The 19,801-nt window shown below is 42.0% G+C and overlaps 1 protein-coding gene across 1 annotated transcript in view; it reads right to left on the reverse strand.

Annotated features, from left to right (window-relative positions):
• Positions 1-551: 551 nt before the first annotated feature.
• The window catches only part of LOC147884405 (PRKR-interacting protein), a 41,402-nt gene continuing 22,152 nt past the window's right edge, over positions 552-19,801 (reverse strand). Inside the window, exon 2 of the mRNA XM_087398727.1 lies at positions 552-1,006. Within this exon, the coding sequence (XP_087254853.1) occupies positions 722-1,006 (285 nt within the window). The 3' untranslated portion in view covers positions 552-721. The remainder of the gene's footprint in view (positions 1,007-19,801) is intronic.

A 19,801-nucleotide genomic window follows, 5' to 3' on the forward strand; every position in this document is an offset into this window, starting at 1 on the left:
TATCCAGTGCTCTGATTTCCATCTTATCATCTCTCCGGCCATTCCTCAAGCCATGGGGCCCACGAGGAGGGAGGAGTCACTAGAGGGCTGCAGAAGGAGGCAGAAAGGCTGTAGAAGGAATGAACAGGGCAGGGCAGGGGACAGAAGAGCTGTGATCAACAGAAGACGTCGAGGATTGGGACGAAGATATTGTAGTTGCTGTAAGGGGGGATGCAGAATACTGTCAGGGACTGTGGGAGGAACAGGGAGGTTGTGGGGGGACGAGAGTACTATAGAGGGAACGCAAAGTACTGAAGTGGAGATAGAGACGTTGTACAAAAGATTGCAAACCAGCAGAAAGCTCTATTGGGAGCTGCTGTGAGGGGGTGTGGGGGTTGTGACATTGGATTGTCCCAAAATAATTAAAACTGTCTTTTCTCAACACCCCTATTAACTTGCACTATAATTTATATGAGAGCAAAATTTACAAAAACTCATGCCATTTTTAGCATGGCTATAAAAAGTGGAGTAGAACTGTAAAACCTTGGAGAAACTTACCCATTACTCATGGTTAATGGCTAGAACATGTCTTTAGACTTCATTTCGAATTTCATCATCAAAAAGATGGGCACAGGGAGAATATTATGTATGCAAATTCCCGCACACATGCAGCATTTCCGATTCCCTTTAAACTCTGTTGTTACATTTCCTTTTCAGTTTGGACTTAAATGTCTTTTTCAACTTATCGGGTATGCTCATCCTCTGAATCTGACCCATCAGAGTCTTCACCATCTGATTTAACATCTTGCCTTGCATCATGCCCTGATGAGGAATCCAATCTATTCTTTTTTTGCGTTCTCTTTTGCTTCTTCTTTTGACGTTTTGCCCTCTTCTTTGCAGTCCGGTCCTCTGCAGCCTTTAGCCTTGATTCTCTCCGAGCCAAAAATTCTGACTCTTCTTTACGCTTTTCATAATCAGCATCCATACGAGCAAGGCGGTCTTGTTCACGACGTCTCATTTGTCGATACTGTTCAACAATTTTGGAGTCAGAAATCAGCCTTTACACTGGCAGATCAACTCTTATCATTCACCTAATGCAAAGACCCTTTAAATAGATCACAAGGGAAGTTGGTATAGATCACTAACAGAAAAGCAAGCATCATCCAGACAGAAGCAGTCCTCCTACTGAACATTTTAAAAAACCGCAACTGCATTAAGAACACAGTACAATCTCACTCCTGCTTTGCCATAGAACCTTTGAACGATATCCGTTACAACAATTTTCCGTGTGAGGGGATTGATTGTCATACACGTATCTGAGATTAAAGGCTGACATAGATTTTCTTGAAGGCAGCATAGAAATACACTGGAAGTAGCTTCTTTGACAGACGCTGGCGCTTGCTGCTAGGGTCGTACTTCCGATGGAAATTAAAATTGTTGCTATGCAACACTTATTGCCCCCCGTACAGCCTTGTACCCTGCTCCGTACAGTTGCGCCACCTGTCCCAGGTCTGCACACCCTTGTACCCTGTTCCGTACACTTGCTGATGTCAGCACCACCTGTGCACCTCTATTCGGGGCCTGTTCCAGCCCGTACACCTGTTCTGCAGTTCCGTCTTGCCAGGTCAGATCCAGGGCTTCATGCCCCCGTCATCTCTCCTGCACAAGGACTCTTGTGCTATCCACATGACAGCTCATGTGCTGCCCATGTGGCAGCCCCATTCTCTGCCCATGTGGCAGTCTATACATGCTCTCCTCATATGGGGGCTTACAGATGGGGAGGTGACCATTCCAACAGGCACCCCCTTCTGCTGCCTTATGCTGAAGCTGAACCTAGAGAAGATTGCAAGACTCTTCAGTACAGAACGTTGGTGCTGTAGTGCCCTTTATCTCTGACACTTGTGACTCAGAATATCACGCTCTAAGACCAATATTAGGATTCACATCGATTTGTGTGCATGACAAAACTGCAAGTCTATAGATGAAACAGGCATGTGAGCTGCTACTTCTCTCACTAGCTTGCGAAGACTATTAAGGTAGAGTAGAAGCATAAATTGAACAAAGAGAGAATAAATACATGTGCTTGCACTCACTGTAAGAGAGGGTGGCACCCAGCCATTCTGTATTAGATGACAAATGACTAAACTGCCTACAATTGTTAATGAATGATAGCCTTTTGTAAGATTGGAGTGGAGAGGGGCAGACTGCTGCTCCTCCCCTAGTCCCTACAAGGTTGCAAACTGCCTGATGGCTAGTGAAAAGCTTCTGTGGGCTGCAAGGCTGGACTGTGGATAATGTAAAATGAAGGGAGGGAAGACCTTTTATAGGCTGCTAGCCCCCTGGAAGACACAACTAGAGAAGGGACAACCTCGCAGTCTGTAGCCACCTGACTGTCGTCGACCTGCTAACATGGCAGGTACCCAACCTACATGGCAGTCCACGCCTGTCTGCTGATGTGTACTGCTGTATGGCTGCCTGTGTGGCAGTCTGTACCTTCCTGTTGCTGTACGGTACCTGCCTGTATGTTCTCTCATGGGTAATGTGGCGGCAACACATTGACCTGTAAATGCTGCTGATGATGATGTGGCAGTCCCATTGCTGCCACATGTCTGCTGCTCCTACTATCATCTGAACAGTATGCATAGTGCCGGCATTTTTGGGCACCCGTAACAGTTCGCCGTTTCCGAAACCAGAAACGGCGTTTCAGACCAGCCTTTTTTTTTTTTGAGAGGGGGGGGGGGGGGCGCTCTGCTTTTGCAATGCCTCTAGAATTTTGTCCAAGGAAACGTATATATAGAGCAGCAATGTAAGAGCTTGTAGACACCAATGCTCAGCTATAGAAGCAAAAGTACTAGCACACACACACACCCGCCTCAACCACCAAGTAAGAAGTTAGAACCCCATTGGCAAGTAGGGCAGTTTTGGCCCTCCCTCTCTAGCCTCCCCTCTTGCTCTCCTCTCATCCTACAACCCCCCTCTCAGCCCACTGCCCCTCCTCCTTGCTCTCCTCTCTAGCATATCCTCCTTGCTCTCCTCAGCCCTTGCCCTCTCCTCTCCTCTCCTCTCCTCCTTGCTCTCCTCTCCAACCTCTTCTTCTTGCTCTCCTCTCCTCCTTGCTCTCCTCAGCCGTTGCCCTCTTCTCCTTGATCTCCTCAAAACTTGCCCTCTCATCTCCTCCTCGTTGTCCTCTCAGGCGTTGTTGTATGACATATGTATTAATAATAATTACATATATAATATATATTTTATTAACCTTAAAAACCAAAACTCCGTTTCCACCGTTTCTTCTGGTGCCAGAAACTCCGAAACACCGTTTCCCGCCCGTTTCTGTTTCCCCGTTTCCAAAACTCCTGGGAACTATGACAATATGGCAGTCCTATTACATGCCGTCACGTGTCTCCTGCACCTACTGCTACATGGTAGTCCCATTGCTGCCGACATGTGTCTGCTGCTCCAACCTACTTTTTAGTGCCTCCACGAAGGAGTTAACTCCAATTTACAAGACTGAAAGAGCAAATGTTATGAGCTATGTTGCAAGCAATGGGGAGAAATCCACACATGAGAATGATACGATGTGAGTGGTGTGGAGAGTGTGGTCACAGGAAGTACAGATGCATTGAAGTCCAGCTACGTGTGATCCAACTCCGTGCCAGAGTGCAGAGAGCTCTGAAAGTGCTTGCTCGTAGGAAAAAGAATGCTCTTCGGATGCAGAGTGAGCTTCTTCAGTAGTGTGTTTGCTGTTGCTTTCCAGTTTTGTTGTGGTTGAGATAGGACCAGGGTGTGGTAGTTGAAGGATTGTGAGGATGGCACAGGACTTCCTAGAATACTAGAGGATGCCATATTAGAATGCAGTAAGGTTCTTGGAAAAAATAGAATTTACAGCACTTACGAAAGATAAAGGCAACCCCGGAGATTTTGTTTCTGATCCTGAATTATTGCTTGCAAGGAGATGCAAAGCATGGTTGCAGACTCAAGTTGCTACCTTCAGGCCTGCTCATCCTCAGCAACAAAATCCGGAGTATACAGTGGTGAGAGCAGCTTTCCTTGCACGGTTTGCACAAGCCAAGAGCCCTAATGAAGTTTGGAAAGAGTTGTGCAAAGTGAGGCAGGAGGAAGAGCAAGTTGTGAATCAATATCTAATCCAGTTTGGGAGGTTATGGACTTTATGGTGTGAAGCTCTTGTTCCAGAGGTACCACCTCAAATGATCAAGCGTGATCGTTTCATAGCTGGCCTAAAGCCTACGCTCAGATTGAAAGTGGAACTGAAGAATTTTGATAGTTTTGAAGATGCTGTCAGAGTGGCCAGAGAGAAGGAATGGAAAATCCAGAGACTGAGGCAGCTTGGCATGCAAGAAGAGCCTAAGAATCTGATTGGAAGTCCAGAAATAATAAAGGCTTATGCAGAGAAAGAGCCAGTGTCTATTCCTATGCCTGAAGAAGGACTTGCATGATGCTGTAGAGCTGATGAAGTCACTCAGTCTGAATTGGATGGAGACTGTAGGAAGAGGAAGAGACCGAGGTGTGCAAAATAACGGGAGAGATGTACAGGCTGGGAGTGAAGGAAATTCAGCTGGAATAAGTAGAGGACGGGGATACATGAGTAATGTGAAGTGCTGGAACAGTGGAGAGTGGGGACATATCAGCCCTCACTGTGATAAACCAGTAAGAGTAGGTGGGGAAGTTTATCCCGTAATGCAGAAGACAAATGATAGGTCAGGAGACTTCAATGTGGAAGTGAAGGATCTGAATCAGCCCTCTACCAGTGGAGTCAAATGGGAAGATACAGGAAAAGGGAAGGCAATCAGCCTGATTAGGGTGGAGACTATTCCGGAGATCATGCCCGTGGCAAAGAGAACAAGGAGTGCAATAGGAGAAAATGGACCTTCTGCAAAAAAAGGGAAGCATGTGGAGTTTGATCTCAACCCTCAATCTCCTAAAAAGAAGAGTCGGAGACCCATGAAACATTACAAAACTTCAGATTTGCATATCGCTCAAGGCCAGGAGGACTACACACTAATGAATGATTTGAAAGGGAGAACAGCCAATATAACTTTTGCACAGTTACTTCGTTTGTGCCCGAAGCTCAAGAGAGAATGGAAGTTGGCTAATCCCAGGAAAAGTAATGAGCAGGAGCCTACGAAAGGAGAAATGGAGATGATGTCCGTGGAAGATCTTCCAGATTTATGCCCTGCAGTGGATGCATGGTGTGGAGGTATGAGTGTTGGAGAGGCATATGTTGATGGTGGTGCACAAATAAGTGTCATGACTCAGGCATGTATGGAGAGGTTGGGGCTAAAATTGAATGCACATTCAGATTTTAGGCTCTGATTGGCAAACCATGCGAAGGTGAAGTGTCTGGGTATATGCACGGGAGTAGTAGTGGATGCTTTTGGAGTATCATGTTGCATTAATTGCCACATTATGCCTGCTGGTTTGGGAGCATACCTGCTGATTTTGAGCAGACCTTGGCTCAGACAGGTGGGAGCAATACAAAACTGGAAGATGGGTACAATTACAGTGCATAATAAGAAAGGAAAGGCCAAGAAGTTTGATATGAGCAGCAGACAGGAAATAGAAGAAGAACTAGAAGAAACAAGCATGGAAGAGGAGTCAAACAATGAGACTGAAGAAGAAAGTACTACATTTGAGGAGGAGGGGCAAGTATCATTTCTGTTGAAGGAATCTAATGCATATGAGTTGCAGGCAGCAAAGATACAAGAAGCTAAGGAGGAGAGTAAGCTTGAAGATATGGATAACTTGATGCAACCCCCACCTTCCCAGACAAAGAGAGAAGAGATATTGCTGTCCATGCTGAATTCCAGTCTGGAAGAAGTGGAGGAGGAGGAGTATATGAAAGTCATTCATCAGTATCCAAAGCTGTTTATTACCTCACATGAAGAGATCAGGGGTTTCAGATGTGAGCCAATGCACATTGAGCTAAAAGAAGGTGGCAGGCCTGTTTTTCAGAAGTTGAGGAGGACACACAGAGAGCTTTTGCCTGTGCTGAGAGAGGAGTTAAATAAGTTGCTCAAGGCTGGGCTGCTATATCTGGTGGAGCATTCAGATTGGGGCAGTCCAGTGGTAATCATTCCTAAGCACACAGGAGGATGGAGAGTATGCATTGATAAAAAACCTCTCAATGCGGTAACAAAAAGCAATCATTATCCTCTTCCTTTTATTGATGATATATTGGATAGAGTGGCAGGATATGAAAAATATTGTGTGTGATGGATATTCCGGATACTTCCAGATTTCAATTGCAGAAGAAGATCAAATCAAAACTACATTCATCACACCCTGGGGTTGCTTTTGTTACTGAGTAGTGCCATTTGGATTAAAGAATGCACCAGCATGGTATCAAGAGAACACTGATGAAGTGTTAGCCCCTTTCATTGATAAATTTGTAACAGCATTTTTGGATGATATATGTGTGTACAATTCCAAGAGAGAGCATGCATGGAGGCTGGATCAAGTGTTCCACAGAATGGATGAAGCAGGAGGACAATTCAATCCACGGAAATGTCATTTGGGATGCTCCAAAGTGAAGTTATTGGGACATATAGTATCTCAAAATGGCATTGAGCCTGATCCAGAGAAGGTGAAAGCCCTTATCTTACTTCCAGCTCCCTCTACATCTAAACAGTTGCAGACTTTTGTGCAGAAAGTGAAGTATATGACAAGATTTATACATTTAGTCTCTCAGCTATTGTATCCTCTGCAACAAGCTATGAAAGAAGAACCTCTGCAATGGAGTGAGGATTGTGAAGCAGTATTCAATAGAGTGATGGAAGTGTTGGGAGAGATTGCTTATATGAAAGCTCCAGATTTCTCTCAGACCTTTTATGTGAACCCTTCATTTGAAACTGATGCTGTGGGAGCCATCTTATTGCAGAAAGGGGAGGAGTTCCGTTATATAAGGCCTGTATATTATGCTAGCAGAGTAAAAAGCAGAGAGGAGATACACAGAGGCAGAGCTGATTCTGTCAAGCTTGGGGTATGCTTGCAGGAAGTTCAGGACATATCTTATCTCAAAGCCATTTGTGGTTTTGACTTGCTACCCTTTATTGCCTTAGCTTGTTAATAATTCAACACTTTCTCGAAGCATGATGAAGTGGTTGGTTGAGCTACAACAATATACTTTCTCATTTCTGGTGGAGAGCACTTCCAGAGCCACACTGGCAGATCTGTTAACATACAAAGAGGGTCCCATTTTGGTGAAGGAAGTGGAAAAGAAGATAGATAAAGAGGAGCATTCTATCATCCCAAGAGCATCTATCTTGCATTTTGATGGCTCATACAGGAAAGGTTTACATCAAGCTAATGGAGGCTATGTGATTACTGATTCAGATAGTAGGCTGATTCAGAAAGAGGGAGTTCATGTGGAAGCTGGAAGCAATAATGAGGCGGAGTATGCAGCATTATATGAGGGGTTACTGACTGCACTTAAGCTGAAAATTCAAAAGATAATGATCAAGGGAGATTCTCTACTTGTTGTACAGCACGTCCTAGGAAGTTTATATATACCTTTGTAAGACTAGAATAAGTCCAATCATACAAATTTAGAATTTTTTGTTGTTCTAAAGATCAAAAATCTACAAAGAAAATAAAAGAGAAAATGAAAGAGAAGAAAAAAGAGGTAAACAAAAACTTTTATGAAAAGCAAAAGGAAGACATACTTAGCAAGCAAAGCAACACTTATGTCGTCATCAGTGCCCAAGCATAAGCAGCTATACTGGGTTTCTAAAGACCCGCGGAGTCTCTTGGGCAAACCCAGTGCTTACTAAAATACGTCAAATAAACAAAAGAGAATGAAAACAAGAAATAAAGAAGAAACGAAGCAGGTGACTTAAGCAAAAATAAACAAGCAAGTCAAGAAACAAAAACTTCCAAAAAACTAGAATCTCTCTCTCTCTCTCTCTTTCTCTTATTTAAAACATAAAAAGTTAAATGGCACTTTACACTTATGTCTCGTTTCTGCAAAGAGGCAAAAATACATTTCTAACTTAGAAAGCACAAGTATACTCAAACAAACTCTCTTTTGAAACTAAAAGAAAAACGGGCTATTCAGCTCCCCGCTTTTTGTTTTCAGCTTAAGTTCAATCATTCTAAACAAACCTAAGGCCGAAACACCATAGATAAAAGACTTCATATCTAAGAATGTGCGAACTTTTTTCATTATTTTCCTTGGATTATACCTCTTGTGTAATAGTAAAGTGATCAAATTACTACAATGAGTGATAAAAGACTCCTTAGTTGTACAAAGGCGGGAAAATCTATGGAATTGGGAAGAAATGACTCCATATTTTGCCAAATCAGAAATGTTTGAGTCAATGTGAGGCATTTTTATAATGTGTAAACCACTATATTCAGGTTGTTCATGTTTATCGTATATATCAACCTCTAATCCTATGGTAGATTGAGAAAGTCTAAGATCTAAGAAAACACAAGAATCCCCTTTTGAAGTGCAGTTCAGTTCACAAGAGTCACGAGGATAGATTCCTTCTCCAAAAGCTCTAGCGTCTTTGTACATAAAGTCTTGAAAGTTAGGAACATCTGGTACAAATAAATCATCTATAAAACGCCTAACTTGACTAAGCTTATGTAAAATGATAGGGCAGGTATTGATAGAAATAAGACGTTGCATAAACTCAAATTCATAAGTGAAAAGATAAAAGTTTGCTAAAAAGACGGCACAATTAGTGCCCATGGGGATTCCTATAACTTGTTGAAACAAAGAATCACCTATTGTGATGTAAAGATTATCTAAAAGAAAATCTATCCAAGAGCAAACATCTTCTACACTTACTACCTTTGTGTATCTTTTCTTTTTAGAACCTATGTCATGATCTTTATTTTTTAGCCACAAAAAGTCAAAGCATAAGGCTGTTTTCTCAACTTTTAGCACTTTGCATCTATCTTTGTCAAATCTCAGCTTGAAAACTTCAGCCACTAGCTTTTTAATTCTAAACTTCAGGTCTTCCAGCTCAATCTTTGTGTAAAGCGTCGTAAAATCATAGGTTTGAAGGAGAATAGGAGACTCTTTTTCCTGAATGCTTCGAGAGGAATTAAAAAATTTTACAACAGGAATCACTCCTACAAAGTCATTTAAAATCCAGCTTGAGTTCGAGGAGACATCTACCTCTTTTAATAAGTCCCTCCAAAGTTCATGGACACTAGGCAACATGGCTTTGAAGCAGTAGCTTAGCCATTTAGAGATATTCGTCAAAGTAGTCTCACAAACAGCTGCAATAAATCTTGGCTTTTTTGGAGTTTTGTGAAGCTTCCAAGCAGCACAAAGAAAAGGTATGCTTGGATTGCAAACAAACCCAGAAGACTTGCAAAAACTCTGATATTTTGAGATCAAATCCTTTTGAGAAACTAAGGCGGGGGCGTAAGTTTTGGCAGACGAGTTCATTTCTCTCAAAAGACGTTCTAAGTAAAAATTTTTGCAAATAAAAACAAAGTTATTGGAACATTTGTCCACATAAGAAATGACAAAATTCCTATGGGATTTTCGAAGAAGAGTTTCATCTTCTTTCGAAAGATGGTTACTTTTCTTTGAACAAATAACCAAAGGGACTTCTTCTAGTTTCAAAGCAACTTTCTTCAAAATCTTCCCTTTCCATTCTGATAAGATATTTTTAACTCCTAAACATTCTTCTAATTGCAAAACAAACTTTGAGATTCCCTTATCGATAGCTTCTAAAAGGCAAGACTCTTTAAAAGAGTACAATCGAAATTTTGTGCCTTTCATGAAAAGGTCTCTTAGGTTACTAGAAAGCAAAATTGAGGTATCAGTTGTGACTACATGTCCTAAATCAGCATCAATAAAGCTTTGGAATCTCTTACTTTTACAACAACAAGGTTCTTTAAGGATAGAAGATTTTGAATGCTCTGAAAGCCTTTTACCTATCTCTCCATAGTTGAAAGCCTTTTGTCCTAAAGTTTTTACATACTTCCAAGCTACTTCTGGATGCTTCCAAATTCTTCTCACAAAATGAGGGAGAGAATCCATTACTTCAGGAGACTTCAAAATGGAGTTTAAGCCTATCTTGTCAAGTGAGGGAGAAGTAAAAATACAAATCAAGAGTTCCTTATTTAGATAGACTTCTTTGCTTTGAAATGAAGCTTTTACTTTTAAGAAGCGATCCAACGAAGTTTTAAGTTGTATATAATGGAGCTTATTTAGATTCAAATCCTCAAAAGAGAGGTTTTCCAAGGTGTATTGAAGTTTAAAAAGAACTTTGACATTATATTTTTCAAAAACTTTTATTGAAAAAAGACCCAGTGACATTAATCTATCTAGGTAGAGTAGTCTTCTTTTATAGTCTCGAGAAGCAAAAACTCTTGGAACTGAGGAAGTTAAAGGAATTAAAGGAGGAGGAAGTGGAGGAAGAGGAAGTGAGGGAGGCAACTCACGAACTACATGTGAGATTGCAGGAGAGCTAGGACAACCTCGTAACATAACTTTAGGTTTCCATACGATGTTAGGTGTATGACTATGTTGGTAATGATGAATGTTAAAGGGCTTGATATGAGTTCTCCACATCAAAGGGTTCTTTTCAGAGGTTCTTTTATTTTTACGAAGAGTTGATTTTCCTTCCAAATTAAAACTTCTTGGGAAGAAAGTGTGTAAAGTTCTCATCCAAAACAATTCACGAGGACGAGCAGCCTTGTAAAAGTCCTTGGCATTATTAAAATGGCCCTCTATATGCTCAATGGGAAAGCAACGAAAAGATTCAAAACCAGACTTTGCCATTGCTGCATATAAGGGTTTTGAATTCTCAGTCCTAGGAAGTTGGCAAGCAAGAAACCCGAGGTTGAGAGGGTATCTAACCAAAGTAAAAAGGCTGCTTCAACAATTTACAGCATGGAATATCCAGCATGTGCAAAGGGAGGATAATCAAGTGGCACATGAATTGGCTCAGGAGATGAGTGATCAAGATCCAGTGATAGCAAAGGTTGAAGATCCACCGTACAGAGGGAGAGAATTCTTGGCTCAGATAGTAGATTTCTTACTTACTGGACATTTACCTCAGGAGGTTAAGAAAAGTCAGAAATATCACTTCATATGGAAGAGCAGACAGTATATGATGATTGATGATGAGCTTTACATGAGAGGGGCTGATCAAATTTTGAGGAGAGTGCCCTGGAAAGAAGAGATATATTATATACTGTCATCCAGTCATGAAGAAGCTTGTGGATGACACTATGATTTTAAGATTACACTACAAAAAATACTTCTGGAGGGTTATGTGTGGCCTTCAATACAGAAGGATGTGCAGCATTGGTGTAGATCCTGCCATGAATGTCAGAGGATAGGAAAAAGAATTCTTAAAATGGAGCCAAGAAATATTATGCTGGTTTATGATATTTTTGAAAGATGGGGACCCAAAACTACCAGAGGGAAATGTTATATGTTGATCGCAGTGGAGTATTTATCAAAAAGGGCAAAGGTGAAGACAAAAAAAGAGTGGATAGTAAAGGGGTTGCTGATTTCATATATGAACACATATGCTGCAGATTTGGAATTCCCCTGGAGTTACTTTCAGATAATGGTCCTGGATTCAGAGGAGAAGTGACGGATTACTTATGCAGCAAGCTGAATATAAATCATAAGTACATCACCCCATACTACCCTCAGTGCAATGGGTTGAATGAGAATTTTAATGGAGATTTTAAATTGATGATGACTAAGATGACGGGAAACCACACAAAGAACTGGGATTTGGAGATGAATCAAGTTTTGTGGGCATACAGGGTAGCGGTGAAGCATAGCACTCAATTCTCTCCATTTCATTTGGTATATGGAAAAGAAGCAATTCTGCCATTGGATGTGGAAATACCAGCTTTGAACTTTTTGGTTGAAGAAGGATATGAGCCTGTAGACAGTTACAGGGAGAGATTACTGGCAGTGCAAGTGATGCAGTTAGACAGGGATTTGGCTTTTGAGCATTATGCCAGAGTGCAAATGCGGAGGCAAGAATTGAAAAATGCAAAAATCAAGAAAAAAGAAATCGAAGAGGAGACTTAGTTCTCATATACAATAGCAAACTGGATAGTACATTTCATACTGCTTTTCAGACCAAGTGGGAAGGTCCATACAGAGTGGAGAAGAAATTTGAAAATGGAACTTATCAATTAACTGATTTAAATGGTAAGAAACATAAGAAGAGAGTCAATGGTGTCCGGTTAAAAAAATACTTTGCACGGTTGATGGTAGCACTGAAAGTGGAGGATCATGAAGATGATGAGCTATGGCAGAACCAGTGAAAGTCAGTGCAAAGTGAAGAAGAAGAAAATTTGGATCTCTCATCTCTTTTCGGCTCACTGTTGGACATGAATGTCACAACAGAAGAAAGAGGTTGCTAGAGATGTGTGGATAAAAATATAAATATGTTTTCCGCTTGTTGCATGCTGATGGCTAGGTGCATAGCTAGTTGGTGGTGGCTTTCAGCTATGAACACTCTCATAAAAGACTTTACACTGATGTAGATATTCTCTTGAGAAAATAGATACTTCTATGGGGACTTTTGGGAAATGATGAAATGCAATGTAGTTGTACCAGATCTCTAGAGCATGGGTATCAGAGTGTGATGGTGTTTTGTTGAGGGATGACATGTGTTCTTCATGGTTGTCCCGAGTCATATGTGTATAGTGGCACGAGCATTTTCTGTATTGTGGGTGTCATGTAAATCCACCGTGTCGGGATTGTGTTCATCATATGTGGTAGTCTAGGCAATTAGGCACTAAGTGTTGGTAGCATGCATTTGTGTGCACATACTCGATGATTTGGGCATTAGTTTTGAGATTTGTGTATGTATTTGCATGCTTGCACATGTGTGATGGAATAAATGTGCAAGTGCTTGGGGTTTGGTTTTTTTGGTGTGCATTTGAGAGGGGTAAAAAGCAAGATCTTGAAAAGTTTGTGGAACGTGATGTGGCCATGCAAACACACGTAGCCCCTCTACGTGAATGTAAGAAATCCTAGATTTACTATATTTAGAAATGTGCTAAGGAACAGAAAGGAGACTGAAATAGCAGAGAACAAGGAATAATTGTATTGCTTGAATGTCTGTAGGGTATCTGTTCTGTGTCATCCATACAATTGGGCCTCTCTTATATAGAGAGTGAAGAGTCACACATGAAAAGGTGTGTACTCCAAAGTGTACGTGCATGAAGAGGTGTGTACCCCTTGTGAAGGGTGTGACCCTTGATGAGAGGGTACATTACAATAGGAATGTCTCTTCAATAGAACGTCTCTTGTGAAGGGTTGTGCCTCATAGGAAGTGTCCCATCGAAAGGGCATACCCTTCCACAAGTGTCCATTCATCAAACCATCCATAAGTCTAGAAATAGAGAAAGGAATACGTCACAGATCGTGACATCCCCTCCCACTCAAAATAAGACCCTGGTGGAGATAATGAACTGATGTAGAAAATATCACTGTAAATTTTGAAAATACTGCTGTAAAATGTCAAAACACTGCTGTAAGTCTTCATCAGATTGCCAAGTAGCGTCGGAGTCGTCCAGATCTCGCCAAAGAACAAGGAATTCTGTGATAAGTCGATGTCGATTCTCTCGCTGTCGATGGTCCAGAATACGCTCAGGAATAAGGAGAACATAACCGTCTTCGATTTCTAGGACATAATCACCTGCAAGAGGAACTGCTTCATCGCCTGGAATGTACGTCTTTAGCCAAGAAATATGAAATGTCGGATGGATTTTACCCCATGATGGTGGTAATTCCAATTTGTAACTTAAAGGTGAATTTTTCTTGACGATCCGGAAAGGTCCATAGTATCTTGGTCGCAACTTAGGAAACACAGAGTTAACCGTCTTATAGCGATGTGGGGCTACAAATAATAGCACCATGTCACCAGTGTCAAATTCCAGGTGACGTCTATGTTTGTTGGCAGACCGTTGATACCGCTCTTGCGCTTTTCGCATATGATCCCTGACTTGGAGTAGAATGTCTTGCATTTCTTGAACCAGTTAATCAGCTAGGGCCACTCGATGTTGAAGTACAAAATTCGTTGGTACAATCGGAGTGTGTCCATAAGCTGCTTGGAATGGAGTCATGCTGATGGCACTATGAAAAGAGTTATTATAAGCAAACTCAAGGAGTGGTAGATACTCTTCCCAAGCTGCTAGGCGTGACTGAATATGATGTCGAAGCATTTCTTCCAGAACTTGGTTGACTCTTTTAGTCTAGCCATCTGATTCTGGGTGGTAGGTTGAACTGAACAGTAGAGTTGTACCCAAAGATTCGAACAGTGAAATCCAAAAGTGACTGGTAAACTTAGGATCTCTGTCGGATATGATATTCTTGGGCAATCCATGGTGTCGGAAGATGTGTTGTATGAAGAGTTTGGCTATGTCTGGAGCCTGTGCACTGCTTTTGCAAGCAACAAAGTGTGCCATTTTGGACAATCGATCAACAATTACCATAATCTGAGTGTTATCTCTAGAGGATCGTGGTAGTGTTGTAATGAAATCCATGGAAATACTTTTCCACCTTTCAGTTGGAACTGGAAGAGGCTGAAGAAGTCCTACTGGAAGTCGTCAGCTTGCTTTCATTTGTTGACAAGATAAGCAAGATGTAACCATTTTGATGATAAGGAACTACATGATGCTCTTTTAACAAAAGACGTTGAACATCCTTGTCATGTGGTACGCAGACGCCATCTTGATAATACAGAAGGTCGTCCGTATAAGAATAGGATGGGAAAATCTTCTGTTCGGAAGTCGAAGGTTGATCTTTTGAAAGAACTTGTACTGCTGTGCCGAAGTCTTTATCATTGAAATACTTCCCTTTGAATGAATACGGAACATCCACAGATAATGTAGAGATTACCATAGCTGATGCTAGAGTTAACCTGCTGAGAGCATCTGCAACTACGTTGCGTAGTCGTGGAATGTACTCAATGGTCATGTGAAAGTTGGCCAGAAACTCAACCCAGCGTGCTTCTCGAGCGTTCATGACTGGCTGAGTAAAGATATACTTTAGAGAATGATGGACTGTCTTGACCACTCAGTCGACTCCCAGGAGATAATGTTTCCAAGAGCGATAAGCATGTACAACGGCAAGAAACTCCTTATCATAAACCAGGTATCGGGTTTGGATATCAGAATGTTTATGGCTGTCAAAAGCAATAACTCTGCCTTCTTGCATCAAGACTGCTCCTGTAGCGATGTCGGAAGCGTCGGTCATGACCTCAAATGGAAGGTTTGGGTCAGCAATAGCCATAACTGGTGTGGTAGTGAGTGCTTGCTTGAGTTGTTGGAAACTATACTCTATTTTGGGAAGCCACTGAAAAACTGTTGTGCTTTTCAATAATTCGGACATAGGAGCTGCGATTTCGAAAAACTGATAGACCTTTGTATGGTAGAAGTTTGACAATCCAAGAAAAGAGCAGACATCATGAACATTCTTAGGAGTAGGCCAGTTTCGGATTACCTCGACCTTCTTAGGATCCACAGAGATGCCTTGAGCGGAAATAACATGTCCCAAATATTCGAGTTGGGTCTTGAAGAACTCACTCTTCTCAATGTTGATGTAGAGAGAATTTGCGCGGAGAACTTCAAAAACTTGGTGAAGATGTTGTTTGTGCTCATGTAGGGATCTGCTGAAAATGAGGATGTCATCGAGGTAAACGATGACGAACTTATCGAGAAAAGGCCTGAAAATGTCGTTCATTAGTGTCATGAATGTGGCCGGGGCATTGTTTAACCCAAAAGGCATGACCAAACATTCATAGTGTCCATACTTTGTTCGAAACGCTGTCTTGTACTCATCGCCTTCTCGTATGCGAATTTGACGATAACCTGAACGAAGATCAATCTTTGAGAATTGTGTTGCATATAGAAGTTGATCGAAGAGGTCATCGATGCGAGGCAATGGATACTTGTTTTTTATAGTGAGCTTGTTGAGGGCTCGGTAGTCGATGTAGAGGCGCATTGACTTATTCTTTTTTTCCACAAGTAGTACAGGAGATCCGAAAGGGCTGCGACTGGGGCTGCGACTGGGCCGAATGTGACCTTTGTCGAGTAGTTTGGTGACCTGTCTTTGGATTTCTTCATTTTGAGTGTAAGAAACCCGATAAGGAGGTTTCGACAGTGGATTACCGCCGGGAATAAGTTCGATTGGGTGATCCACTCGTCGTCGAGGTGGTAACTGCTTTGGCAATTCCTGTGGAAAAATATCCAGGTAGGGCTGGAAAAAAGGTTGGTTGAGGTATTTAGGAGGATCCTTTGTTGGTGTCTCCTCTACTGCCGTAACCAACAGAAGTGAAGTCTTTACTTGGCGTTTACGAACCCACTTCTTTACTTGTAGGACAAAGGCAACTGGGGTTGAAGGAGAGTCCCTTAAACCAATTAACTCAATAAGTTTTCCCTGGTGGACAAATTGGATAGTATGGCTGCGAAAACTGATTGATGGATCATAGTCGTAGAGCCACTGTTATCCAAGTATGACATCGTACCGAGAAAGAGGCATGATGTCGAAGTTCAACTTGTCCGTATAATGTTGGATGCGAAAAGATAAGTTTTTGATCCTGGTGTTGCACAAGAAAGTAGTTCCATTTGCGAGTTCAATCTGATAGTCCATGAGACTAGGACTGGTGTGTTGGAACACTGAAAGGAAAGAGTAGAGTGGACACAAACTCAGAATACTTGCATTACTTGCTTGTAGAATGAAGAAGAGTGAGGTCCTTAAGTAGGCACCTCATACATGCTCACTGACATCACTGATGACTTCAGAGCTCCACAATCATCTCCTCAATCTGCTCCTAGATTCTCTCAATCATCCTATGTGGCTCTCCACCACCTAACTGTGCTTGTGGGCACCTAACTGTGCCTCTAGCACTCACACATAGAAACATAAGGTGTGCCTGAGGCATACACCTTGAGATATCCCAACAAACCCCCCCTCAAGGAAATGCCTCAGGCTATGTCAAGGATACATCTAGTCTCATAGTTTCTCATGCCATCTCATGGTGGTCAAGGATAAATCTATGGCTAGGTTCTCATGCTAGCAAGGGTTCCCTTGGGTGTAAGGTAAACAAAAGGGATACAAAAAGACCTTCCAATGGTTATCTCCCCTGCATGTACATGCACACAATGTCTGCAGGAGGTACCATGGAACAAAACATACACATGGCCTACATCATAAGGTGACCAGAGGTGTTTATAAAACACACAAAACACAATAGTTTATTTCATTCATTTTGGAGGACTATCCAGGCTGAGTACCTTGACATAAAAAGAGAGATCTGGAGCATACATAGAGATGTTTTAAAATGCATAATCTTCAAAGGATGCCTCATCTTGTGGAGGCTCATTAACTGAAAGTAGATTTGCATTTTCTTTCTTTGCTTTGGCTCTGCAAAACTTCTCATTATGGTTGTTCTTGCCACAGTGCTTGCATGGATTAATTTTGAAGCAGTCCTTTGAAAGGTGATTTGTCTTTCCACAGTGATTGCAAGGGATATACTTGCCCTTCTAGACTTTTACAGCATAAGCAGTGTCATTGCCTTTCTTGAGCTCCATATGCCTTTCTTCTTCTTGGAGAGCAGAGATAATATCTTCAAGATTAGGATTAGGAAGATTTTTCAAAGTGCTAACAATGTGATCATAATCTTCAGGCATACTCTTAAGTAACACTGCCATAGCATCATCTGGAGTAATAGGAGAGTTGATAGAAGCTAATTGAGTCATAAGACTCCGCATATAGTTGACATGACCTGCTAAAGTAGTACCACTAGCCATCTTCAATTCAAAGAAAGAGATTTTAAGTGATAGTTTAGAGATGTGAGAGCTAGCACCAAAAATCATGTCAAGCTTCTGCCAAGCTTCCGAAGGAGACTCCAAGTCAGAGATATGGTGAATATAATCATCTCCTAAAGCAAGAGCAATGATACCATATGCTTTTTCTTCTCTAGCTGGATCCCTTGCTGGTCGTGTCGGAGTTGAGGATTCTCCAGCATTGGAGGCCGTAGAAGAAGCGGTAGGAGTCGGTTTGACAAGTCCCCATAAGTTCTCCCTCATCAATGCAAATTTCACCTTCATCTGCCATGTGTGGAAGCCCTTTCCATTGAACTTCTCGAGATTAAATAGGGTAGCCATGAGAGGGTCTAACCCAGATATTGGGCAGTGTCTATCTCTCTTACAAGGAAAAAATAGCTGAAAGACTTCCAAAATATGAGCACTTGATGTAGCAAAGACTAGTGACCAATATTCAAACAATGATGCTTCTCCTTACATGCTTCATAGAAGTGGGTGAAATAAATACTTTCCAATCAAAACCAGGTCTAGTAATTCAAAACAAAACTGAAGCCACACTTGTACTGAAGTTATTGAAAGCTTCAAAAAACCAGAAATGCTAGAGTAGCATTTTATGTAGCATCATCTTCAAAAGCTTGTCAAAACTGTCAAAACTAAAGAGCTGAACTTGGAGGGCTTATAGCTCACTCTTCAAAGCAAAAGAAAGGGGGCTTTCTGAGGCAAAAGAAAGCTGGTATACCACAGTAGATCGTCTGGGAAGAAGAGGCGCAAAAACGCGTCAGGTCGCCTTCTCTTCCTTCTACAAAGTCGACTGGTTTTTCTCTGTTTTCTCCTTCAATATGCAGTCATTGCTGCTCAGATTTCAGCCCAAGGTAGCCCAAGGTATGGAGAAGCTTCCCCTGAAAGGAATTAGAGAAAGAAGGAGCAGGCGCAGAGAAAACGCAGGAAGAGAAATCGACGAAAAACGTGTAATGGCGACCAGCAGAGATGGAGGTTCTTCAATTCCTTGCAGCCGGAAGTTCGCCCCTTCAAGGTGGATCTCTAGCAGGAAGGGCGTGGGAAATGGTTGAGAACCTGAGGAGAACAGGCTTAAGCAAATTTTGGGAAGAAGAGGGAGAGATGGTGAAGAAGAAGAAGAAGATGATGATGATGATGTGGCAGAAATGGGCTCAAGGGGGATCAAATGGCTCTGATACCATGTTGGAACACTGAAAGGAAAGAGTAGAGTGGACACAAACTCAGAATACTTGCATTACTTGCTTGTAGAATGAAGAAGAGTGAGGTCCTTAAGTAGGCACCTCATACATGCTCACTGACATCACTGATGACTTCAGAGCTCCACAATCATCTCCTCAATCTGCTCCTAGATTCTCTCAATCATCCTATGTGGCTCTCCACCACCTAACTGTGCTTGTGGGCACCTAACTGGGCCTCTAGCACTCACACATAGAAACATAAGGTGTGCCTGAGGCATACACCTTGAGATATCCCAACATGGTGGTCAACCGAAGTTTGTTGACCATAGAACTAGCCAAGAAGTTATGAGAGCAGCCACTGTCGATGAGGATAGTGACCGTTGTTCCACGAATCGATCCTTGAACACAAAGTACTTGAGTGGCCAAGGAAGGTTCAGGGTTGCTGGCAAGGCTCAGGTAGATGGTATTTGCCATTTGAACAGCTTTGTCTTTCTTGTCTTGTGCTGGGGTAGCATCTTCTGTTTGGGAAGTGCTACGTTCCATATTGGAATTTTGCTTTGGTCGCTTGGGACAATCGAACCATCTATGGTCGCCTGTACAGATGGTACAAAGTCCTTTTGTGCTGGAGCTGTTCTTCTTGTCAGTGGCCGCACCTTTATGTTAGGGATGTCGGTGATGACTTTGTGAAGAAGAAGAGGCGCGATCCTTGAAGGAGTGCTTCTGTTGAAATCCAGCATACGATTTCTGAGACTTCTGGGGATCTTGAGACTGTCGCTGACCTTGATTACCGGAGTTTTTTCGAAACCTAGTGTTATCTTGAAGGCGAGCACCTTTGGCCATAG

Source organism: Dipteris shenzhenensis, chromosome 27 (genome assembly GCF_047967505.1).
Source record: "Dipteris shenzhenensis isolate YYH24624 ecotype China chromosome 27, Dip_SZ_1.0, whole genome shotgun sequence".
Lineage (NCBI taxonomy): Eukaryota > Viridiplantae > Streptophyta > Polypodiopsida > Gleicheniales > Dipteridaceae > Dipteris > Dipteris shenzhenensis.